Genomic DNA, 24409 nt, shown 5'->3' with positions numbered 1-24409 from the left:
ATAACAAGAAGTTTTAAGGGGATCCTCAACAAAAGGAGATTTAGAAGAGGAGAATCTAGCAATTCAGATTCTAATCAATTCAACAATGTAAGAAACAAAGAAAAGTCTGAGGCCAACAAAAAGCAAAGTGACAAATATTATGAATGTGGCCAATTTGGACACTACATGTGTGAATGTCCAATGATGAAGAAGAAAGAAGGAAGAAAACCAAGAGTCAACAACTTTCAATTCACATGGAATGAGTGCAACTCCGATGGTGAAATTGAAAAGGAAGAAGAATCTGCTCAATTGGTTTTTATGGCCATTGAAAATGATGAGGTAACAACTTGTAACTCTCAATTTGAAAGTGATGATGAAACTGATGATGATTTTAAATTTTTCATTTTAAAATTGTATGATAGTTTGAAAGAATCCTATATTAGAAACAAGGAGTTAAAACAGAAAATTAATTTTTTGCTTCGAGATAATGCAAATCTTTTTCAACAAAATAAAAAGTTGAAAACTGAAAATGATTACTTCAAAAAGAGTGAGATTGCTTTACACTTTGAGATTGATAAAAAAACAAAGCTTTGTGAATTGTTCAAAAAGGAACAAGGTGATTTGAAAAGAAGAATGGATGGTCTAAATGAGTTGCTTAAACACAAGAAACAAGTCTGTTTTCAAAAAAATAGGTTGAATTCTAATTCACACGAATTTACTGTTTATAAGAGAAAACAAGTAAGATTTATTAAACCTGTTCATGTAAATAACTCCTTGATTATGTGTAATTTCTGTTGTCAAAAAGGTCACATGAAAAGTGATTGCTATGTGAGAAAAAATATGAAAAAAGGTATGAAATGCATGTGGATAGTTAGACATGATAACTCTAACAAGTAGGAGACATTGGTAAGATTGATGAGATTCTTGTTCATAATTTTTTTTAATTCTCTTTTGATGTTTCTAATATTTTGAATTGAGTTTTTTTTTTATATTTTTGAATATTACTAAGTTTGTATGATGTCAAAAAGGGAGAGAAAAGAACAATTCTGATCTAATGATGATTTGCTTTGGTATCAGAACAATTTTGATTTGCTGTGTTAAACTCTCTGTGATATATTGATACTTCTTTTAGTACCAAGTCTCTGTGATATATTGGTATGTTGGTGATTGCTGAATTCTGGTACCATTTCTCTGTTTTTGTTTGGAATATTGAATTCTCTGCTATTGTTGCTGGATTGCGTTATGAGATTTTTACTCTCATCTTATGATGACAAAAAGGGGGAGAAATAGATGCTATGTGTAAGGGGGAGTTATTCTGAGATTATATGTTTGTTTCTTAATTTTTTCTAATGCAATGAGTGAGGGGGAGCTTTTGCTCATATGCTCAATCTTTGTCTTTCCTCCATCCATTATTTTGTCATCATAAAAAAAGGGGAGATTGTATATCTCAGTCCATAACTTTTGATGATTACAAAACAATTGGATGTTACTAATATTCTTTGGAGAGATTGTTTCAAAAATTGGAACAAAAACAAAGTCATAGTTTGAAGCCAAAACAGGATCAAAAATTGACAAATTGCTGAAATAACTGTCGAACGCACAAAAGGACCATATTGGATGGCCGACAACCATTGAGTAACTTCGAACGCATGAAAAACTCACACTCGGACGTCCGAAAATAATAAGCCAAGTCTTCTATGATCACTGACCTCGATCGGACGCTGAATATATCTCCACCGGACGTCCGATAGAAACAAGATGATTTCTCAAATCTCTTTGTTTGCTGTCGGACGCACAAAGAGCTTTCACCGGACGTCCGATAGAATTGAAGAAAATTTTTCAAACTCACTGCTTGCTGTCGGACGCAAAAAACAGGAGTACCGGACGTCCGACACTCCCAACGGCTAGTTGACTGTTCAACTATTTTCTATCCGTTGGAAGCATTAATGAAGCACTTTCTTGGTTTCCTATAAATAGAGCATGGTCAGATATTTCAAATAACTTTTGCACACTAAAGATACAAAAGATCTAGAGTAGTTTTAGTGAGAAAACACTCTCCAACAAAGATTTGTAGTCTTAGTGGTGTGAGGTTCATTGTAAGCTTTTCATTTGTGAGTGAATACTTCATGAGTGTAGCTCTGTGAGGGTTGTCCTGATGGATAGTAAAGCTTTATAGCTTGACTGAGTAGAGTTCAGGGCAGGGAGGAGGTGAACCTTCTTTTGTACACAAGAGTGATTGTAATTCATCAACTTGAAGAAGTTTGTTTGAATTAATCTACAAGCTCAAGAGGAGCTGTGTAGTTAATTGGTTTGCAATTCTTTCCTTTTTATTTACTTATTGTTACGTTTGTGATTTTTACATTGTTTATTTTTTCTACTTGGTTGTCTTAGATCCTTACAGACCATGATGAAACACATCAAGGATCAAGATACTCTTATTGTTCAATTACTCACCCAAAAAGATCACGTTCCTGAAGAAAGCCATGCGAACCCTAAGGAGCACCAAGAGCATGAAATTCTCTTATCTAAAGGCAAGAACAATGTGAAGGAAGTATATGTGACCACCGAGGAAACTATCCCCGTAGAACAACTAAAGAAACTTGTTAAAGACATGATCAAAGACAAAAATAAGGGTGGTTCAAAATCAAGTTTTACCTACTGCTAGAATTGACAACCTAGCAATGCCTGCTGGATATCAACCGCTTAAATTTCAACAGTTCGATTGGAAAGATAGTCCAAAACAACATGTGGCCCATTTTGTCGAAATCTACAATAACGCTGGAACCTATGGTGACCTGCTAGTCAACCAGTTTGTCCGATCCTTGAAGGGCAACGCGTTTGATTGGAACACTGATCTCACTCCGGGATCCATCAACAGTTGGGAACAGCTGGAACATAAGTTCTTGAATCGCTTCTATAGCACTAAAAGAATCGTTAGTATGCTGGAGTTGACTAACACTCGTCAATGGAAGGACGAACCTGTGGTCAACTACATTGATAGGTGGAGAAGTCTGACTCTCAACTACAAGGACAGACTGTCTGAACCCTTTGCCATAGAAATGTGCATCCGAGAAATGCATTGGAGTCTGAGCTACATTCTATAGGGTATACGTCCAAACACATTTGAAGAATTAGCTACTCGTGCTCATGATATGGAGTTAAGCATCACGGCCAATGCAACTGATGGGCTTCCTATTCAAGCTCCGCGAGTGCAGCCGCCTCGTCAAAGCAATGAAAGACAAGAAAATAAAAAAGGGGGCAAGCCTCCTTCAAAATTCAATAATAAGGAGTCCATGACAATAAACACAACTCCCATGAAGATTGCCACCAATGTGAGCCGAAAGATCACCGAAAAGGTATACTCCCCTCAAAATAGGTCGGTAAGAAAACCCACTCTAAAAGAAATGCAAGAAAAAGAATACCCCTTCCTTGAATCCGATCTACAAGAGATGTTCGATGATCTTTTCAAGGAGAAGCTTCTTGAACTTCCCGACATGAAGCGCCCAGAGGAAATCGGTCAAGTCAATGATCTAAATTATTGTTGTTATCACCGCTTGATTGGCCACTCTCTTATTAAATGTTTTGTCTTTAAAGACAAAATTATGGAATTGGCCCGTCAAGAAAAAATCTTTCTCGAAGAAGATAAAGTATCGGCAAACCAAACAACAATAATGTTTGGGTCTGTGTGTTGTCCGATAGAAGTAGTGCTTTGTCTAAGGAGTTTGAAAAAGTCTCAATTGAAGACGTTATTGAAGATGACAACGAATAATGGACTTTAGTCACTCGAAAGAGGACTTGCAAGTAAAAAATAAATAAGTACATCTTTTCGAAAAATATTCGTCCGACAAAGCCTAAAGTGACAGTGAAACAACAAAATGCAACAAAGAAATAAAAAGGAGTAACCACAACGCCAATTCCTTCAGATTTTCAGCTCCTTCAAAAGATTCGACAGCCTGTGACACTGAGAGAATTTATACCCAAGGGGTATTTAAGTGACGATGCTGATAATTCCACTTCTTGTAATGTCGTCAAAGTTGAAAATCCTCAAATCACACAAATTGGCACTAAATTTGAGGAAAAACTCAAAATCAATGATAAACCACCAGTGGATTGTGCAACGACTATCATTTTTTATGATGACGATTTAACTGTTGAGTTCAAAACCCACAATCGACTTTTGTTTGTTAGTGCATATGTTCGAGAGTAGAAGATGAATCGGATACTCATTGATGGGGGATCTGTTGTCAATATCATGTCCATACGTGCTATGAAAGAACTAGGAATCTCAAGCGATGAACTCTCCCAGAGCCGCCTCATGATCCAAGAACTTAACCAAGGGGAGCAAAGAGCAATTGGTCTCATAAGGCTTGAATTGCTCATTGGTGAGTTGTCTTCAAGTGCGTTATTTCATATTATTGAAGCCAAAATCTCTTATAACATGCTCTTGGAAAGATCCTGAATTCATGAGAATGAAATTATACCGTCTACTCTTTATCAATGTTTCAAATATTGTCGAGACAGTATAGTTAAGAAAGTTACTGCCGATGACAAAGCTTTCACGGAGGCCGAGGCTCATTTTGCCGACGCCAAATTTTACCTTCAGAAAGAAGCAAAAAGAAAAGAATCAGTAAAGGAAGAAAGTCAAGATTTCAAAGTACCTATTTTGTGGTATATTCCAAGATTAAAGAGAGAAGAAAGTCAGTCTTCTTTTATCAGGAATGATACATTAAATGTTCCACTCACCAAAATAGAGTCTGTCAAAAGTGAGAAAGCGAGCTTGCAAGGATTTGTTCGTCCCAAAGAAGAACCGGCAGTAGAACATTACTCACTACCAACTAATCGGACTCAAGAAGCTTTTGATCCAAACGCATACAGACTTCTTGCTAAGGCCCGTTATAACCCAAATGAGAAGCATGCATTGGGCAAACTTTCTCCTGAGGTGACTGGCGAAAAGACTCATGGATTAACACCTACACAGAAAATGTTGAAAGAAAAAGGCTATAATATTGAAAGTTTATCGATGGGTCTTGGTTATCAACCGCCTTCTACAGTGAGTATAATGATCAAAAGGGCAAGTTGTAATTACATGAACGAGGAAATGGAGGTCACAAGCTGAAGGAGATCTGTGTTCGATAGATTGGGAAATAAGTCAAAGCGTACTTCTGTGTTTGACAGACTTGGCCCGCAGTCGAAAAATTTGAAACCGCCCGTCTATGAAAGATTAGGCAGTAAAAAGCAAGAGTACCAAGTTGCCAATGAGGAAAGTCTTACTCCAATAAAGAAGAACGGACCAAGAAAGCGAGTCTCCAATTTCTTCATGCACTATGAAGACTTATTCAATGTAAGAATCGAAACTATTTTTGAAGAACAGGGTCAAGAAAGGATGGCTTCCTGTCATCATATTACGGTCAGTGATCCCGAAGAAGAAGAAGAATATGCGGATGACGCTCCCTCTGAACTTGAACAAGGGTAAAAAATACAATCGATGCGCTAAAAGAGATTAACCTTGGCACAAGCGACGATCCTCGCCCAATTTACATAAGCTCTTGTATGACTCCCGAAGAAGAGAAAGAGTATGTTGATTTGCTGCTCGAGTTCAGGGACGTCTTTGCCTGGAATTACTCAGAAATGCCTGGTTTGGATCCAAGGATCGCCGTTCATAATTTGCCTGTCAAGCGAGGAACAAAACCTGTCAAGCAAACTCAAAGGCGCTTTCGGCCCGAATTGATTCCTCTGATAGAAAATGAAATAAATAGATTGATTGAAACTGGGTTCATACGGGAAGTGAAATATCCAACATGGATTTCAAGTATTGTCCCTGTAAGGAAGAAGAATGGGCAAATTCGAATTTGTGTTGATTTTCGAGACTTAAATGAGGTTTGCCCCAAAGATAATTTTTCACTCCCTACTACAGAATTGACGGTAGATGCTACAATTGGGCATGAATCACTATCTTTTCTCGATGGATCGTCTGGCTACAATCAAATACGCATGGCGCCCGAGGATGAGGAGCTCACTGTCTTCCGCACCTCCAAGGGAATTTATTGTTATAAAGTGATGCCGTTTGGCTTGAAAAATACTAGAGCGACATATCAAAGGGCAATGCAAAGAATTTTTGATGATATGCGTCATAGGAATGTGAAGTGTTACATTGATGACCTTGTGGTGAAATCAAAGAAGCGAGAGGATCATATTTAAGACTTTTGAAGAGTTTTTCAATGCTTTCGGAGATACCAACTGAAGATAAATCCTTTGAAGTGCACATTTGGAGTCACTTATGGCAAGTTTCTCGGTTTCATCGTTAATCAACGGGGAATAGAGGTAGATCGATCTAAAATTGATGCCATTGTGAACATGCCTGAACCGCAAAATATTCATGAATTGAAGAGCCTTCAAGAGAAGTTGGCATATATCTAGAGGTTTATCTCTAATTTGGCCGGACGATACCAACCCTTTAATCGACTGATGAAGAAAAGGGTACCCTTCGAGTGGGATGAATCGTGTAGGAATGCTTTTACAAGCATCAAAACGTATCTCATGAATCCATCAGTGCTGGCTGCGCCCATTCCAGCAAAATCATTGATTCTCTATATTTTCGCACAAGAACGGTCGGTTGGGGCCTTACTTGCTCAAGAAAATGATGAAGGTAAGGAGAATGCGCTGTATTACTTGAGTCGGATGATGACATCTAATGAGTTGAATTACTCACCCATCGAGAAGTTATGTTTGTCACTTATATTTGTCATCCAGAAGTTGAAACATTACTTTCAAGCACACACTATTCGAATCATATCTAAGTCTAATCCCATTAAATATGTCATGGCAAAACCTATACTATCTGATCGGCTCGCGAGATGGTACCTCCAGTTTCAACAATTCGAAATTATTTATGTACCTGCAAAGACTGCCAAAAGACAAATAGTGGCAGACTTTTTAGCCGATCATCCCATACCTGCCGAGTGGGAGTTGACTGATGAACTCCTTGATGAAGAAGTATTTATGATCGAATCCCCGTGGTCGATGTATTTTGATGGAGCTGCTCACCGTGATGGAGCTGGTACGGGAGTTGTCTTTTATACTCTTGAAACAGATATATTGCAGTACTCTTTCATTTTAACACGCCGGTGTTCAAACAATATGGTCGAATATCAAGCATGAATTTTTTATCTTGAAACGACTGTAGACATGAAACGGTTGCATCTTAGAGTCTATGGTGATTCAAAATTAGTAGTAAATCAACTTCTTGGTATTTATAATGTCAAGAAACCTGAATTGATCCCATATTATAAGTATGCAAGACAACTAATGGGATATTTAGATAATGTCACTATAGAACATATCCCTAGAAATTTCAACCAACAAGCTGACTCCTTGGGGCGTCCATGATCACTCTACCTTCTCATCGAAATCAAATTTCAATATGTCAAAATTGGGTCATACCTCCGATGTTCGATGAAGAAGATAATGGTGGAGAAGAAAATACTTATCGTATTTTTATCCATTAGATTGAAAAGGAGGATTGGCGTCATCTCATCGTGGATTATCTTAATCATGGGAAGTTACCAGAAGATCTCAAGAAAAAGATTGATATATGTCGTTGAGCGCCACGTTTTATTTACTACAAAGGGACGCTTTACCGAAGATCAGTCGATGGGGTGCTTCTACGATGTCTTGGAGAAGATGAGGCCATGCAAGCAATGGAGGAGGCTCACTCTGGAATATGTGGTGCTCACCAGTCTGGCCCGAAATTACACTTTCGCATTAAAAGAATGGGATACTACTGGCCAACGATGGTAAAGGACTTATCGATTTTGCTATAAGATGTCAAGCTTGTCAATTCCATCGCATTTTCATCCGCCAACCTCCTGAACCATTGCATCCAACTGTGGCTTCTTAGCCGTTCGATGCTTGAGATTTGGATATAGTTGGATCGCTCCCAAAGTCTTCTGGAGGGCACATTTTCATTTTGGCAGCAACAGATTATTTCTCAAAGTGGGTTGAAACGGTTCCTCTAGGAGAGGTCAAAAAGGAGAATGTAGTAGATTTTATTCGCTCGCACATCATTTATCAATATGGGGTCCCGCGTTATATCATCATCGATAATGGTAAGTCTTTTTGCAATGTAGCAATGAGCAAATTTTGCGAAAAGTTTCATTTCAAACAATACAATTCGTCCATGTATTACGCTGCCGCAAATGGACTCGCTGAAGCATTCAACAAGACCTTATGTAATATGTTGAAGAAAATCGTGGATAAATCAAAAAGGGATTGGTATCTTCGAATTGGAGAAGCGTTTTGGGTATACAGAACTACTTTTCGAACTCCCACACAAGCAACCCCATACGCGCTTGTTTACGGTGTTGAAGCTGTTCTTCCACTTGAGTGTCAAATACCTTCACTAAGAATTGCAATTCAAGAAGGGCTCAGTGAAGAAGATAATGTTCGTCTTCGCCTTGAAGAGTTAGAAGCACTCGACGAAAAGAGATTGGAAGCTCAGCAACGGATTGAGTGCTATCAGGCTCGCCTTTTAAAAGCATTCAATAAGCACGTTCGACCTCGCTCTTTCCAAATTGGAGAGTTAGTGCTCGCCGTTCGAAGGCCAATCATTCTCACTCATGGCGGACAAAGAAAGTTTACTCCTAAGTGGGATGGTCCATATGTCGTTCGAGAAATATATACAAATGGCTCATACAAATTGGTTGCTGAAGATGGATTAAGAGTTGGCCCCATCAACGGCAAGTATCTAAAAATGTATTATGCATAATCGGAACCGCGCGATGCTTCTGGCCCGCATGAGCTAAAACTGTGGATGGCAACCACCAATAGTGTAGTATGTAGTTAAACTGCTAAAACACTCCACCAAGTCTAAGGTGGTAAACAAATAGATACTCCTGACCTGCATGAGGTTAAAATGTGAACGGCAGGAACTACGTGTGATTTGATTCCCTTGTTGGGATACGTAGGCAATTTGGAGGGCAACTTCTAAATTCAGTTACACCTCTTAAATCAAACCCTTTTTCCTTGTAAAAAAAAAAAAAAAGGTCTCTTCTTTTTCTTTGAAAATAAGATGCTAAATTTAGAAGTTTTTTTCTCTTAAAAAAATAAAAATAAAAATAAAAACAAGAGATAAGAAATGAAAAGCATTTTATTATTCATAAAAAAAAATTCATTACAAGAGGAAAAAAAAAGGAAACAAAAGGAAAAAAAATTCAGAAAAAAGACATGGTGAAAAGTCTAAATGTTAAATTTGTAATCCACTATAGCTATTTTGCATGATTCAAGTGCAGACTTCATGTCTTCAAGTTCTTTCATTGCTTCATCCGTTAAGATGCTGGTATTTTCAATAGAAGAGAACTCATCATGTGTCCGGGTTATTTCAGTCTGGATCTCTTTGAAAGTTTCATACTTTTGATCGATAGTTGAACTGATTTCCAAATCTTGTTTCTCCAAATTGATAAGTTCCTGTTGCAGAACTTCCTTCCTGTCTTCAATGGACTGCAACTTTTCTTCAAGGCTTTGCAGATGACGAGTTAGTTCTTCTTTATTCGCCTTGGCTCTCCCGAGTTGAGCGATCACTTTGGAAAGGAGTTCTGCATGTGCTTCTTTACTCATCTTTTTCCATGATGAAGATGCTAAAACATCATATGCCTCCGCTTTGACAAACAATTCTATCAAATAATCTTTTAAAAGGAGACCATTGGTAGGATCCGTTCTTGTGATTTCTGCAATCATCTCCTCCGCACACTTTTTTAAAGAAGAGATCTGCTCAATAGGAGTGTCAAGAATCTGCCCGCGAAAATCCATCCATAAACTCTGCAGGTATCTCTTTCGATGCGATTGGATCAATTTTTGCCCATGAAATTCTGAAATCAGTGCTGGTTTAGGCCTCTTTCGGGTCTCGTGTGAACCAGTTAACTCCTTCTTATACATTGATGAGGTGCCTCCAACGGGGGCAAATTGCTTTGGAATATTGATAACTACTTCGTCCCTTTTGGTGTTTGAAATTATATCATCAGCTTCGAGTTCGGGTGGTAAATTGTTACCAACATCTTCTTGACGGAATTCAAGAAACGGGGGCTGAAAAAAAAAAAGAGTTACAAAGAAAAAAGGCGTTACCAAAAAAAAAAAGAAAAAAAAGAAAAAAAATGGAAAGATGATTACCTTAGTGGCGATACTCCAACCAATGGTGGTGTAAAGGAAACCTTCTCCAAATTAGAAGATGTCCTCTTCTTTGATCGGTTCCAATGACGGTCTTGACTATTACTACCTCTCGCCAACGAATGAGTTCCTCCTTGGGTAGATCCGATGCCCTGAACTTGAGTCCCTTCCTTTTCTATAGTCTCAATAGAATCACGGTCGTCCACCTTTTCAATTTCGACATCTTCTTCTATGTGAGTCACGGATACGGATTTTGAAATTTTGGACGGTGTCTTCTTTGTTGGAATCATTGGTTGCGCCTCTTTGATGGCCTGCCGAGGGTTTTTGGAAGACTTATTTTTTGTGGCAATGTTTTTCAAGGGACTGCTAGTAATTTTGTTCTTCCGCAAGGTGGATGAGGTAGGACCCGTTACAATCTCTATAGCTCCATTATGATGCACTGACTCTTTGGCGGAGGTAACCTTACCCTTCTTCGATGATTGCTGAGGGATCTTAACGGTGAATTTAAAGGAAGTTGAAGAGACACTATTTAACTGAGTCGACCACCAGGCGTCATAGTCTTTTGTGATCAATGGATGCTTCCTGTGTGTGGGTATAGTCATCCGAGACCGCGTCTGCGTGCGAACTGAGGAATCCCATAGTTGAATAACCTCACCCAAGGGTTAAATGGCAAGAGCGTTGACTAATGAAGTAGCTCGTGAGTCTTGATGATAAGGATCCATCATCGATCAACACCTTTTCTTCATTCTCAGTCCAGCACAATTTAGGAAGCATCAAAGGATTCACTTCTTTGAACATTTCCTCAGCTTCTGATTGGCTATGAAATATTGTCATTTTCTCACCACTAAATCTTGTCATGCGCGCGTGGTGGCTACTCACTTGATTGTTTTCATAATATGCATCGAAGTATTAGCTAATCCAAGTATAGACGTAATGGATTGGAAAAGTTACTCCACATTCTCCAAGGTTAGGGGCGTGGACGATCTCCCTCAACTCATGATATATGCTCGCAAGAACGGGAATCGCAAGGCAAAATCTTTTCCCTGTGGCCATTAAGCATGCAACCTTGAAGACACTTGGGCGAATACGATCGACATTTTTGCTTGGCAAAAGGAACTTGCAAATCCAACACGCTATGAATGCCGCAATATAGGTTTCCTTTCTTAAAGACCCTGGGATATCCAGTGTGTCGAAAGGGACGTTGAAATCCTTCGTATCAGCAAGGTCGTATGGCTCTACGCTTCCAGAAGGGTTGTAAGTCATTTTCGATTTAGATGTAGTTTTTCTTCTATTCGCCCTATTTGGAGGAGCCCTATACCTAGTCTCTCCTATGAATCAGAAGCGAATCCAGTCCTTCATCCATACCCCTTGGTCATTCGTCCAAAGGTAGTAGTAAGCGGAAAAGAGGTGCCTGCAACTCTCAGGGAGAAGTGGCTTCCCTTCTTTGTCACGAGTGAGGAACTCCTGCGCCGAAGGAACAACTTCATCAAAGAACGAGCCATCGATCGAAAGGCCACCAAGTCGATAAAGATCTCAAAGTGTAATGGACAACTCCCCAACGGGCGTATGGAGTGTATTTGTCGAGGGACACCAATATTTGAAGAAGACTCGCAAGATATTTTCACAGCGGTCGTAGGAGTATCGCGACGCATAAACAGCTTCAAATATGCCAGCACGGGTGAGCACTTCTTTATACCTTCCAAGGATGTCCTCAACCCACTCCCAATAATGAGAGGTGAAGCAGGCCTCGCCAAAGAAGGAAGAAGGAATCTTCCACGTAGTTTTATCGATATTGAATCCCACGAACGGAAGCGTGAATTTGGCTATTTCTGGATCTCCATTGTGAAGTGACGAGTTTAATACGACCACTTCTTCTTCCCTCGACGTAGTAGAGAAAGTCGACGAGGCCACAACTTCTTTGGTCCACTTACTAGTCCAATTTTCAAGATGAAAGCATCCTTCAAGGGGTATGAAAGACTCAGCGAGTGGGCCGATTGCTGGTTTATGAACATGTAGTGACAAGCTCTTTGATTGAGGTCCACCCCATTCGTCCGTCAATGAAATAGGTGGCAATGGCGTGGCGTAGTCCTTCATTTGCATATTTGCTGAAATTTTGAAAAAGAAAATATTAGATGGTGAAGGGAATTTCTTACAAAATTTTGGTAACTAAATTACCTGTTCGGTTGAGCCTTTCCCAAGTCCCTGAAATTGCTTCAAATTCCCCTCCAAGCACGGTTTTGATTTTCTATGAAGATGCAAGTTAATAACACTAAGATCGAAATCATGCATGGCAGTAATATTTGGGACGCAAAACGACTGGTGCGAAAATTGATATCACATTTCCAACCATAAGGAGTAGCTCAGAGATAATATTTTGAGCCAACCTTCATTCTCAAATAACATCTAAAAGGCATACATGATTTCGAATAATATTTAAAAGGCACCTCAAATAATATTTCGAGCCAATCTCCATTCGGTCAATTTTAATTTGCCAGCTGAGACTCGAGCTTCATTCTCAAATAATATTTTGAGAATTTATTTGGTAAAGTCATGGGGGCTCTAAGCATCTCAATTGACTAAAGCTTCTTGTAATAATTGAATATTGCAAGTAAAAAAAAAATGATGAAGCCGCAAGTACCTGGTACGAAGGAATTTTTTTTTGTAACCAACGGATGACGACTGACTCTGGCGGCAGCGGCAACTTGACGATGCAGCTGAAGAGACAAATAAAACTCGTTCAAGAGTTTGCGACCTAGGGATGGCTATTTACAGGGAAAAGTTCGATGTGAATCCGAGCCAAAAAGAAAGTCTCCGTCCGTGGGAATTCGAGAAGTCGATTCCTCGTTGGGATGACTTTACTAAGCCGAAATGGATTTGTCAAGAGCCTCGTGGAAATCAGATGCTTGAATGCGATGTTTCAGCTGATGGGAGCAGATCAAATATGATGCTAAGTATTGGATTTGAAATAAATGGAAACCGTGCGCAAGATGACTAGAAGGCTATGTTATCCTACGGGTACAAAATGCAACATGCGTAAGGTGCAAATTTCAAGTACATGAATCAAAATAAACAAAGTCTATTGCCGAAAGTTCCTCATAATAGTTAGGTGCTGAAAAAAGAGGGTCTTGGGTACCTAAATGTCAAATATTTACATTAAAGACATGGCTGGCAGCCATAATGTAATCAATTCCTGTAGTAGGAAGCTTCATGCGAAACCAATAAAAAGAGGTACATGTGATGCTTAGTGTCTTACACGAAAACGGAAGGAAAAAAAAACAAAAAAAGAAAGAGCATACAAAGCATAGTGTGTGTACCTCCAAGTCAACAATGGCAACTGGTGGCTTCGAGAAGACAACAAATTGGGACGAACTAGCAGTGATAGCAGATAAAGATGTAGCAGCGGAGACTCCTGACAGCACTCTTCGTGAATCACAGCAAAAGGGAAGGAAAATTTTCTCTGAGCAAGTTCACCGCTTCAGACCTGAGAATTTATAGAACGAATCTCTACTACAAATTCGGGAGAAAGTTGACTTCAAGTACACTTAGCTTCCTAGTCCGCTTCAATCGTTTAAGGGGTATCTCTGCTCTAAGGGTTCCTAGCAATTAATTCAGCTATCGTGCTGGGAAGTGAATTCTAAACTAGTCTCGGGAGCTTGCTTCTAGAAAAGACCAGTTTATTATTTCATACGATAAAGCTTCAATTCATGTTGGCCTTGGAAGGAACTATTTTCACAACCAACTTCTATAAGCTGAGTAAGTCATGTCGGCTTTGAAACTTGTGAAGCGGTGGAGTTCATGATTGATCAAGGAACAAGATATCTGTCTCACAATTGAAGTGGGAAACTCTCTAGGCCAATCGAAAAGTGATTTGCATGCAAGGGGCACACAAGACAAAGGCTTGATTAATCACCTGTGAGATGGAGTTCCATGTGAATCACCTATATGATTCCTATTCGGATATTGAAAGCTTTTTGCTGTCGGCTTCTTACTTAAGTGATTTACTTCGTAAGAGGTATCTCCATGAAGCTTCGGTACTCAAGAAGAGATTGACTAATCGAGATTGGACTATAATAGATGGGGTTTATAATAGATTCAACTAAGAGATTATTCTTGTTCGATTTGGAATATTAAAGCACTCGTAATGTTTGCCATCCGGAACCGAAATTGAAGGAACTAAAAGGTCTTCGGGATTGCGTTGGTAGCAGCGGAATTTGTAATGGCAAAGAGTTTTAATTCAATGTGGAGTTATGTTTCAGCAAAGTGATAGTACAATCTATATGGGACTTCTATTTGAGTTGTTGGATTTAGTTTAGCAATTTACCAAGGATGCAATTCCTAGCTTTAAGAGGTTATCCGAATCTTACAAAGAAAAGAATTCTTATACACATGATGTTTGAATTCCCAAAGGTGAAATGAAAAAAAAAAATATCTACAGCCAAGGCCTTGGACTTGAGGCAATGGCATGATATGGTGTTTAACTAGAGAAGGTCTTGGGTTCAGCTTTGAAATGTTACATATGCATGACACTGGCGTCCTAAGGAGCAAAGGAAAGCTTGGAAATTTGGGCAAATGAATATGACGCCATTCGGCCTTGGAAAGTGAAGCCACTGAAATTTGCCTAGCAATGCATGACACTGGCGTCCTAAGAAGCAAAGGAAAGCTTGGAAATTTGGGCAAATGAATATGAAGCCATTCGGCCTTGGAAATTGAAGCCACCGAAATTTGCCTAACAATGCATGCGTACCGGTGGACCTGAGGCTTTTGGCATGATATGTTTGACCCTGGGGATTGATAGCAATACATTATGCATGAATTGGTGGCATCCTACATAGCCATCTTATGATCAATTGGAAAGCTACGACATTGCAAAGCTTTAAGTAAAGTCCATTTCTTTGACATGCCAACTGTGGATGCAATTCGGCCTCGGGAATTGAAAGTACTAATACTTTCACTTATCTTGTCATACCATTAATTAAAGGCCTATGCTAGTTCACCTACGGACTTGGGTTGGAATCAATATTGTTGTGATCTTATGACATCTAATTTAAGTCAAAAGTGTCAAAACTTGTCTGTTCAAGTTGTACTGTTCGCAAACAAGTTTTGAGGGGGCATTTGTAGACAATAGAATTTTAATTAATTTTTAAAATTACCGTTGGTCTATAAATTATTTTTGTGGCTTATTTCTATCCAATCGGGTATTGCCATATGTCATGTACACTTGGAAGATTTGGTTAGTAAATAGCCAATTATATTTCTCCACGTGTCAAGTTGAGGTGTTCCAAATCAATTCAAATTGTAGGGATATCTTCACCAACCAAATCATATCATATCACATGCCTATTGGATAAAATATCTAAGTATTTATTTCTTATTAAAGGGATAATAGTTAGAGTTGTTTAATCCAAGTATATTTCTTATATACTGCAATAGCTTGGCCAGTCAAACGGCGCCACGTCGCGTGTCCCCACGAGTTTGGCCAATCGATGAATTACTTATCTCTTTATTAATAAATATAAAATGAAGAGATAATATTTGACTGGTACAGTCCTAATATGACTGCACGTCTTGCAAGAAAAGTAAAGTAGTACACAAGTCTTCAACTTCTACCTCTTGCTACAACTATAAATAGGGGTCTCTCAACCAAATCAGAGACACACACCAAGAGGCATCTCATACATTCAAGTGGTGAAGTTCCAAGCTACGAAGGTCTGGGTCTTCAAGCTCTTCCAGTCTTCCATATATCAAGGCTTGAGCCTCCAAATATTTTCAAGTCCTTCAAATCTTCCATATCAAGATTTGAAGAAATCGGTGGCGGATCCAAGAACAAGCTGCGAAGCCCTTGGATTGGTGTTCGAGGAGAAGAATCGAGGGAAACTCTCCACAAGTTCGAGAAAATCCCAGAGATTGTACTCACATATTTTTCTAAATTTATATATCACATATTTGTCGTGTATATTTCTTGTTTCTGCAGACTTGAAATTTTATCGCGTACACGTGACTCTCGAATTCATTTTCTCTTATTTTTAAAGACTTGAAGTTGTCGAATAGGGTTTTAATTTTATTTTTATGTTATTAAAAATATTTTGGATGACTTGGTATACCCAAATTTAATACCAAGCAGCGACTCCTATTGTTCTTAAAAACCTTTTTTTAGACTAAATTTTGGGCCCGAATTGTTGCATTCTTTAAAGTCCCATTTTAGACCCTTTTTTACTTATTTTTAAATGAAAAACCGCATCTTTTGCAGACATCCTTTTCATCGCGAAAAAAATGGGGTGCAACACATATTTCACTAAAGAAGTTAGTCGAGATATTACAATCCTTTCAGAAATAGGTTCTTTCATGTTAAATTGACTTTTAACATCTCTCCGTGTGCCAACCAAAGCAGTCAATCCATTCGCATTTTGTCCTCATCCTGTCAAGTCAAATATCCCCTACCGCTTCAAGTGGTCAAATTTTCAAATTATTTTTTTAAGTCAAATATCAATAAATTGATCGGATCTATCAGGTATTGTATGATGCCTACCCTAGAGGATTGCATTTTTCATTCTAAACCAACCCTTGGCATAAAAAGGTCTCCCTCATAGGACATACATACCGATTTTATATTTTTACTTACTAACTCTGGGTATTTTTCTTTTAGTTTTTGCCCTCCCCTGCATTTATAAAAGATGTTTCAATAAAGTAAACAATATTTTTCCTATATCCGATAACAATTTTGATCTAATAAATTTTGAAAATTACAAGTATTACTTGATTCTTGGGCAGATCCTACAATGTAAAAATCTGAAGAATCCATCTGATAGCTCTAGTTTAAAGCATCTAAGAGATTTCATAATTGTTTGTCCAAAAAAACCTTTTTTTGATTTGTTAACACATTTTTTTGATTGCTGAAAGGGTACCTTAGGTTTGAATGAATCGAAACTTTGTCTTCCCTTTCTTCAACCGTGACTCCCGAATTCATTTTCTCGTTTTCAAAGGCCTGAAGTTGTCGAAAAGCATTTTATTTTTATTTTTATTTATTAAAAATATTTTGGGTGACTTGGTATACCTAAATTCAATACCAAGTGGCAACTCCTATTGTTCTTAAAAACTCTTTTTTAGACTAAATTTTGGGTCCGAACTGTTACATTCTTTAAAATCCCATTTTAGACCCTTTTTCATTTATTTTTAAATGAAAAACCACATCTTTTACTAACATCCTTTTCATCGCAAAAAAAAAATGGGGCGCGTCACATATTTCACTAAAGAAGTTAGTCGAGATATTACAATCCTTTCAGAAATAGGTTCTTTCATGTCAAATTGACTTTTAACATCTCTCCGTGTGCCAACCAGAGCAGTCAATCCATTCGAATTTTGTCCTCATCCTGTCAAGTCAAATATCCCCTATCACTCCAAGTGGTCAAATTTTCAAATTATTTTTAAAGTCAAATATCAATAAATTGATCGGATACATCAGGTATTATATGGTGCCTATCCCAAAGGATTGCACTTTTTTATGTTAGGCCAACCCTTGGTATAAAAAGGGCTCTCCCATAGGACATACATATGATTTTATATTTTTACTTACTAATTTTGGATATTTTTCTTTTATTTTTTGCCCTCCCCTACATTTATAAAAGATGTTTCAATAAGGTAAACAATATTTTTCCTATATCTGATCACAATTTTGGTCTAATAAATTTGAAAATTATAAGTATTACTTGATTCTTAGGCAGATCTTGCAATATAAAAATCTGAAGAATCCATCTGAAAGAGCTAGTTTAAAGCATCTAAGAGATTTCATAATTGTTTGTCCAAAAAAAAACCTTTTTTAGTTTTTAACACATATTGTCCCAAAAGAAAAAAGAGAAAAAGTGTATATATATGAAAGTGTATTCTTCAGAGATTCTTCTTTTCTCATTTGTATTATAGTTGAGCAAAAAAAATTTTCTCAAACATTTGCAATAATAAAGTATTTCATTTAAACAATTATCATTTTGTATATATTCATATACATTTCACTCTTTATTTGCTCGTTGGGAGACTTCATGATGAATTTTAAGAAATAAGACTAAGTTGAGATTTCCAATCTCTTGCATGAAATTTACAAGAGTGTGTTAGGCTTTCTAAAATTTTTTGCACTCGAAATCAAAAGGAATCACTCGAACTTGGTAGTTTATCTTACAAGACCAAGTACGATACTTTCCTCTTTCATTTTACAATCTATATTTTGCCCATTTCTATCAAACCTTCAAAACCAGTCACATTGGTTGACAAACTTCAGAGTGAAGCCATCTTTAGTGTGAAAATGACCACTGTGTTTAACCAGATTCAATCCACATCTAAGTGAAAGCAAAAATGTACATTACTCTTATTTGTTTTGAGAATTTGGAATAATACTTTAGGCATTCTTTTCTCTATCTATATAGATTTTATCATTTGTTCTCCCATTTAAGCCTTTAAAAGTATAACTTTGTTTCAAATAAGAGCCTTAATGATCATATCCCTACATTGGGAAAGTTTTGAAATGTCAAAAGGGAATGGATTCTCCCAATGGGCTATTCTTTACTTTGATTGTCATGTAACGTAAGAATGATGATTTGGCCATCCTTTCTACTATCTAAACACTATTTATCCTTTGTACCCTCATTTGAGCTTAAATTGGTGGTTCGTTTCAAAAGCACTTATGATCGCACCCCCACATAGGGGAAGGAGAGTTGAGAATTTTCAGAAATGGCAAAGATGCTAAATTTTTTTGAAAGGGACATGAAATAAAGAAAAAAGGAAAGAAAAAAAGAAGAAAATGGGGCATTTATATTCTAATAGTTAGGGGGTTTTTTATTTTATCATTGATATTTGGGATCTCGGTATTGAAATATATATGCAAAAAAAATGGGAGGAAACAAAAGAAAGGGGAGAAAATGAAAAAAAAAAAGAGGAAACAAAGGAAAGGAAAAAAAAAGAGGAAACAAAAGAAAGGGGAGAAAATGAAAAAAATAGAAAAGAGAGAGAAAGAAAAAGAGAGAAAAGAAAACGAAAAGGAAAATGCAAAGAGATTTAATGCTAAAATCCCCCTAATGGTTGATGATAAAAGTCAAAATGCAGTCTAGGGTCTTTGAATCCAAAATAGGGACAATTTTTTGGAAGGAATGAGATCTTAAGTACAATGTCCTTAAAAATCTTATTGATTTAATTATCATTTTCAAGCCACATTAAAAGCTCATAAATCCCATTGTTGACTTATCTTTCATGACAACTCGAAGCAAGGATCATGCCTATAAGGAATCTACCAATCACTTGTGATCATAAGGCCATAACATATTTCTATATGTTTAGCTATCGTTTCTACCCATATATTACAAACTTATAAAGCTTATATGTTGACTGAGTTTTTATAAGAAATAAGTGTGGGAAACTATTTGCTTTCATCAAAATGTGATATTGAATGGGTTAGATACATTCTGGGTACAAAAGCAAGACAGATTCTGACATACCGTTTCTCTTAACCACTTCAAAATCAGAAATAATATCCACTTGATTGGTCCTAAAGGACGAGCTAACGAGGAAGAGTTATCATTTCCTCCTAAGCATCGATTCTAAAGTAAAGAAGAGATATTTTGCAATTTGATCTTATTTTACGAGATTCATCATAGAATCTTCTACATGAGTTTAAACACAACATTTAAACTTCTTCATTGGAAGAATGCAATTTCTATTGTACATCAATTCACATTACATGTTAGTATGTGATTATTTTCTATATTTAGTAATAATTGCATCATTTTTTCAGAATAAAGTAAGAATTTTTTTTAAAAAAAATTTAAAAAAATTCAAGTGCATGTTGTACCTTGAAAAATCCCATTAGTGCAGGTGTTTATGGCTGAAATTGACAAAGAAACGTAAGTCAGAATCTTGTAAATTTAGAGGTTAATCATGAATAAAAAGGGGCAATAATACTACACTGCAAAGTGAAGGATTGGCTCATTCATTAGAAGGAGTACAAATTTTAACCAAAAAAGAAGAGAAAGAGAGAAATCCAGTTAGAATTAAATTGGGGCAATTTTTTTAGAAAAAAAAAAGCCCTACACGTGGGTAAGTTTTGAAAAATACGATTTCAGAAGTTATTTCAAAATCTTTTTATTTTGTTGGGTTTGGATTTTATCCATCAACTATTTATTTTGTTGGGTTTGGGTTTTATCTATCTCACCAACCATTTATTTTGTTAGGTTTGAATTTTATTCCACAAACTGTTATTTTGTTGGATTTGGGTTTGATCCCGCTAACTGTATTAGCTTTGAATTTTATCCCACCAACCATTTACTTTGTTGAATTTGGATTTTATCCCACCAACTGTTATTTTATTGGATTTGGGTTTATCCCACCAACCATGTTGGGTTTGCGTTTTATCCCACCAACCATTTATTTTGTTGGGTTTGAATTTTATCCCACCAATCGTTGTTTTATTGGATTTGAATTTTATGCCACCAACTATTATTTTGTTGGGTTTGGGTTTTATCCCACCAACTATTATTTTGTTGGGTTTGGATTTTATCCCACCAACCGTGTTGGGTTTGGATTTTATCCCACTAACTATTTATTTTGTTGGGTTTGAATTTTATCTCACCAACCGCTATTTTGTTGGGTTTGAATTTTATCCCACCTACCGTTATTTTGTTGAATTTGGGTTTTATCTTACCAACAGTGTTAGGTTTGGGTTTTATCCCATTAACTATTTATTTTGTTGGGTTTGGATTTTATCCTACCAATCGTATTGGGTTTGGATTTTATCACACCAACCGTTTATTTTGTTAGGTTTGGGTTTTATCTCACCAACTTTCTGCTTTGTTAAGTTCAAGTTTGGTCACACCAACCTTTTATTTTCTAGGTTTAAGTTTTTTGATTCATTAAGTTTTTGCTAACTATTTCAATTGCAGTTAAACCGGACAGGTAAGTAATTTGGTGTCTATGTTTTTGTCTGAGTTTCGCAGAGGTGCAAACTGTAGACAACAAAATTTTGATAAATTTGTTTTTTATTTTCTTTATCTTTATTTTTATTGTTTTACCCTTTAATTCTTATTTTAAGGAAAAATCATTTTTTGTAGGAAAATGAAGAAAAACAAAGAAAAAAAATAGAAAGAAAACACAAGGAAAAAGTGAAGAAAAAAAAAAGAAGAAAAAGAAAGAAAAAGAAAATGAAAAATGCAATTTTGCAAAAAATATATGCGCACTGTCCTCCTCCTTTGTGTCGGCCCCAAAACCAGAAAAACAGTACAAGAATGTTACAGCTGCAAATTTTCATCCATTTCCACTCAATTTTGTTGCATTTTTTCTTTCCCTCCCAGCCCCCCAGTACAAGGCCACCTGGCTTCAATCCAAATCATCAAGAAAAATCTGGAATCAAAGCCATCCAATGGTTTCAAGTTGCCAAGAAACCCACCTCTAATCTCCACCATCACTTCTAGGCAGTGGCGGAGCTAGGAATTAACTTTGGGGGGGGGCGAGTCTATAACAATGAAAGTAAAATATATTTACAAAAAAAATATAATGTGAACATATATACCACAAGATTAGAAACAACCTTATATAAATTACTTATACGCTTCACATATACAAAAATATCATCATATTTACAAATCTATTTGACTGTGTGGGACATATGAAATTGTGCACGACGACTTTTAATTTTATCAAAGTCATCAATGATTGAATTTACATCAAAAGTTCTAGCAATTTCTTTCTCAATATACATTATCATAGAGTTGGCAAGAAAGTCTTCCTCCATCCTAGAACGCAAGCAAGTCTTGATGATTTTCATAGCAGAAAATGCACGCTCTGTTGTAGCTGTTGAAACAGGAAGAGTCAAAATAAGACGAATCAATCTATCAATAAGAGTATAGCACATTGACTTTCTTGTCTTCGCTAACACTTGGCACAACTCCTGAAGTGATGACAAATTTTGAAGCTGAGAATTACAGGAAAACTCAATCTGGAAAAGCTCTAATTGAGTTCTTAAGTGTAACTTCTCTTGATCTGTGAAGTCAGCTGAATAAAACTTGTCTGCAAGTTGACAAATTTGTTCAATATTGAAAGCCTGAAAATTATCTTTGGGGTGCAATGCTGAACTAAGAATAAGCAACTCTATTACATCTTCCTTAAACCTATTCTTCATTTCAAGTATTTGAGAATCAACCGTTGCCAAAAACACATCAATCCTGTAGTGATGCTCCATGGTAATTGGATCATTTTGTTTTCGAATTCTTCCTCGACCTGCTTTATAAATGACATTCATATCGGGCATCTCTATATTTCGTGCATCACAAAATGTCTTTACATTGGTGAACAATTCATTCCATCCATTATCTCTGTAACTTTGAAGTCGATCCTTTGTTACTGAAACCAATTTAAGGGCATTCAAAATATCTTGAGATTTGCATTGTAAAGCTTGAGAAAGTACTTGTGCAAATCCTAAAATGTCCCTCATCATATGCATAACAAGAACAAAATCAAAGGATGTCATGAAATCATAAACTCTGTCAGCTTCACTTCTTTGAGTTGATGTATTTCCATAATTGATAACATCAATTAGGACAGAGCAAATGTCTTCATATTCTGTGAATAAGCTACAGATAGAACTAAAATGAGACCCCCATCTTGTAGTCCCTGGCCGTTTTAAGGTACCCATCTGATTCTGACCCCTACCAGTCTCAAGTTCATCAATAGCAATCAATTCAGCAATTCTAGCAGCTCTAGCAACTCTAAGTTGGTCCACCCGTTTGCAAGAAGATGAAACTAAATTTATGAGAAGAGATAAGTTTGTAAAGAATTGTTCCACAGGAATTACCTCTTGAGATGTTGCTACCAATGTTAATTGCAGTCGATGAGCAAAACAGTGAATATAATATGCATAAGGGCACTCCTGAATAAATAATGCTTGCAGTCCATTCCATTCTCCACGCATGTTACTAGCTCCATCATATCCTTGGCCACGAATGTTTTGCACACTAAGATTATGGCAAGAAAGGACATCACATATCTCCTTCTTCAAAGTCAAGGAATTGGTTTCGTGCACATGAACAATGTCAAAAAATCTCTCTCGAATATAGCCTTGCTTGTCCACAAATCTAAGAACAATAGCCATTTGCTCTCTTTTTGATCTATCTTGAGCCTCATCAACAAGTATAGAAAATTTTGAATCACTAATCTCCTCTCGAATATGCTTTTGTATCTTGATCGACCAAATGGACAATATCTCCTTTTGGATCGTAGGAGAAGTATAAGATGCATTTCGAGGAGCATTATCAAGAACCACAGCAGCCACTTTTTCATTATAAGAAGACACATGCTTGATCAACTCAATAAAATTACCTCGATTGTTAGAAGTTCTAGGGTTGGGGGGAGGTTTTGTTCCTATAAAAAGGGATAAAAACACAGCCTTAGAGAAAAAAAAAAAAGAACAAGGAGAGGCGGTGGAAAACAGAAGGAGAGGGAGAGGGAAGCAAAAAGGGAGAAAGAAAAGGTAGAAGGAAAGAAGAAACAGAAAAAAAAAGTTTCAGCAGAAATTTTCGAAAAAAAAAAAATAGGCTGATTCTTCAGCCAACTTTCGACCCAATTATCTCCACCATTGTAGCTTTGTTTAAGTAACTTTTGATTTCTACTCAACCTAAGAAGTGAGGAGAGTAACGTTTGTTCAGACATCCCAGAGAAAAAACGACTGGAAGACCGCCAAATTTGGCCGCAAGAGTACTGATCTGCCTCCACTGCGCCAGTCCCAGCTTCGTGCAAAGAAAAAAAAACGCAGCAAGATTCGTTCTTGTTCTTGTTTTTCGACCTTAACTTCGTTCAAGATCATCGTTAGGTACTCCCCAAAACTAATGCCTTAGACTCTCCTTTTTGTTTGCTGTTTTATTCCCGTTTATGCTCCTCTTTGTTTTCTCGTTTTTGGATTCCTTTTGCACTTTTCTTTTTTTTTTTTCTCTTATACTTTTGATTTCTTTAGATGTCTAATAACGGAAATAAAGTGCATGAGTTGTAGGATCTTTTTCGTGTGGAATTTGTCTCATGTGGTTTTTGGGAAATGAAAAACCAAAGTTGCAGAAAGAAAGCTACGGAAGAAGAAGCTTCAAAGCTTGCATGGAGGTTTTGTAAAAATTGCATTTTGATCCCTTAATATTTACCTAATTTCATTGTGGCCCAAATATCTGGAAATTGAACCAATTTTACCCCTTTTAAGTTTTAATCCTCTTTTTCCTATTTTAAGTGAGTTTTGGGTAGATTAATTCTGGATTTTTAA

General features: G+C 36.9%; 2 protein-coding genes across 2 annotated transcripts; one reads left to right on the top strand and one right to left on the bottom strand.

The window, feature by feature from the left end:
- The first annotated feature begins 6444 nt into the window (after positions 1–6444).
- Positions 6445–8743, top strand: LOC140012740 (uncharacterized). Its single transcript, XM_072061032.1, has 2 exons — positions 6445–7036; positions 8106–8743. The coding sequence occupies exons 1-2, from the start codon at positions 6445–6447 to the stop codon at positions 8741–8743; spliced, it is 1230 nt and encodes a 409-aa protein (XP_071917133.1).
- A 13011-nt stretch (positions 8744–21754) lies between these two features.
- LOC113704711 (uncharacterized) lies at positions 21755–23257 on the bottom strand. The gene has a single exon (XM_027226586.2). The coding sequence runs from the start codon at positions 23255–23257 to the stop codon at positions 21755–21757; it is 1503 nt and encodes a 500-aa protein (XP_027082387.2).
- Between the last annotated feature and the right edge of the window lie 1152 nt (positions 23258–24409).

This window comes from Coffea arabica, chromosome 8e, assembly GCF_036785885.1.
Source record: "Coffea arabica cultivar ET-39 chromosome 8e, Coffea Arabica ET-39 HiFi, whole genome shotgun sequence".
In the NCBI taxonomy this organism is placed as follows: Eukaryota; Viridiplantae; Streptophyta; class Magnoliopsida; order Gentianales; family Rubiaceae; genus Coffea; species Coffea arabica.
The sequence above is the reverse complement of the archived record's forward strand: the minus strand, read 5'-3'. Positions and strand labels throughout refer to the sequence as shown.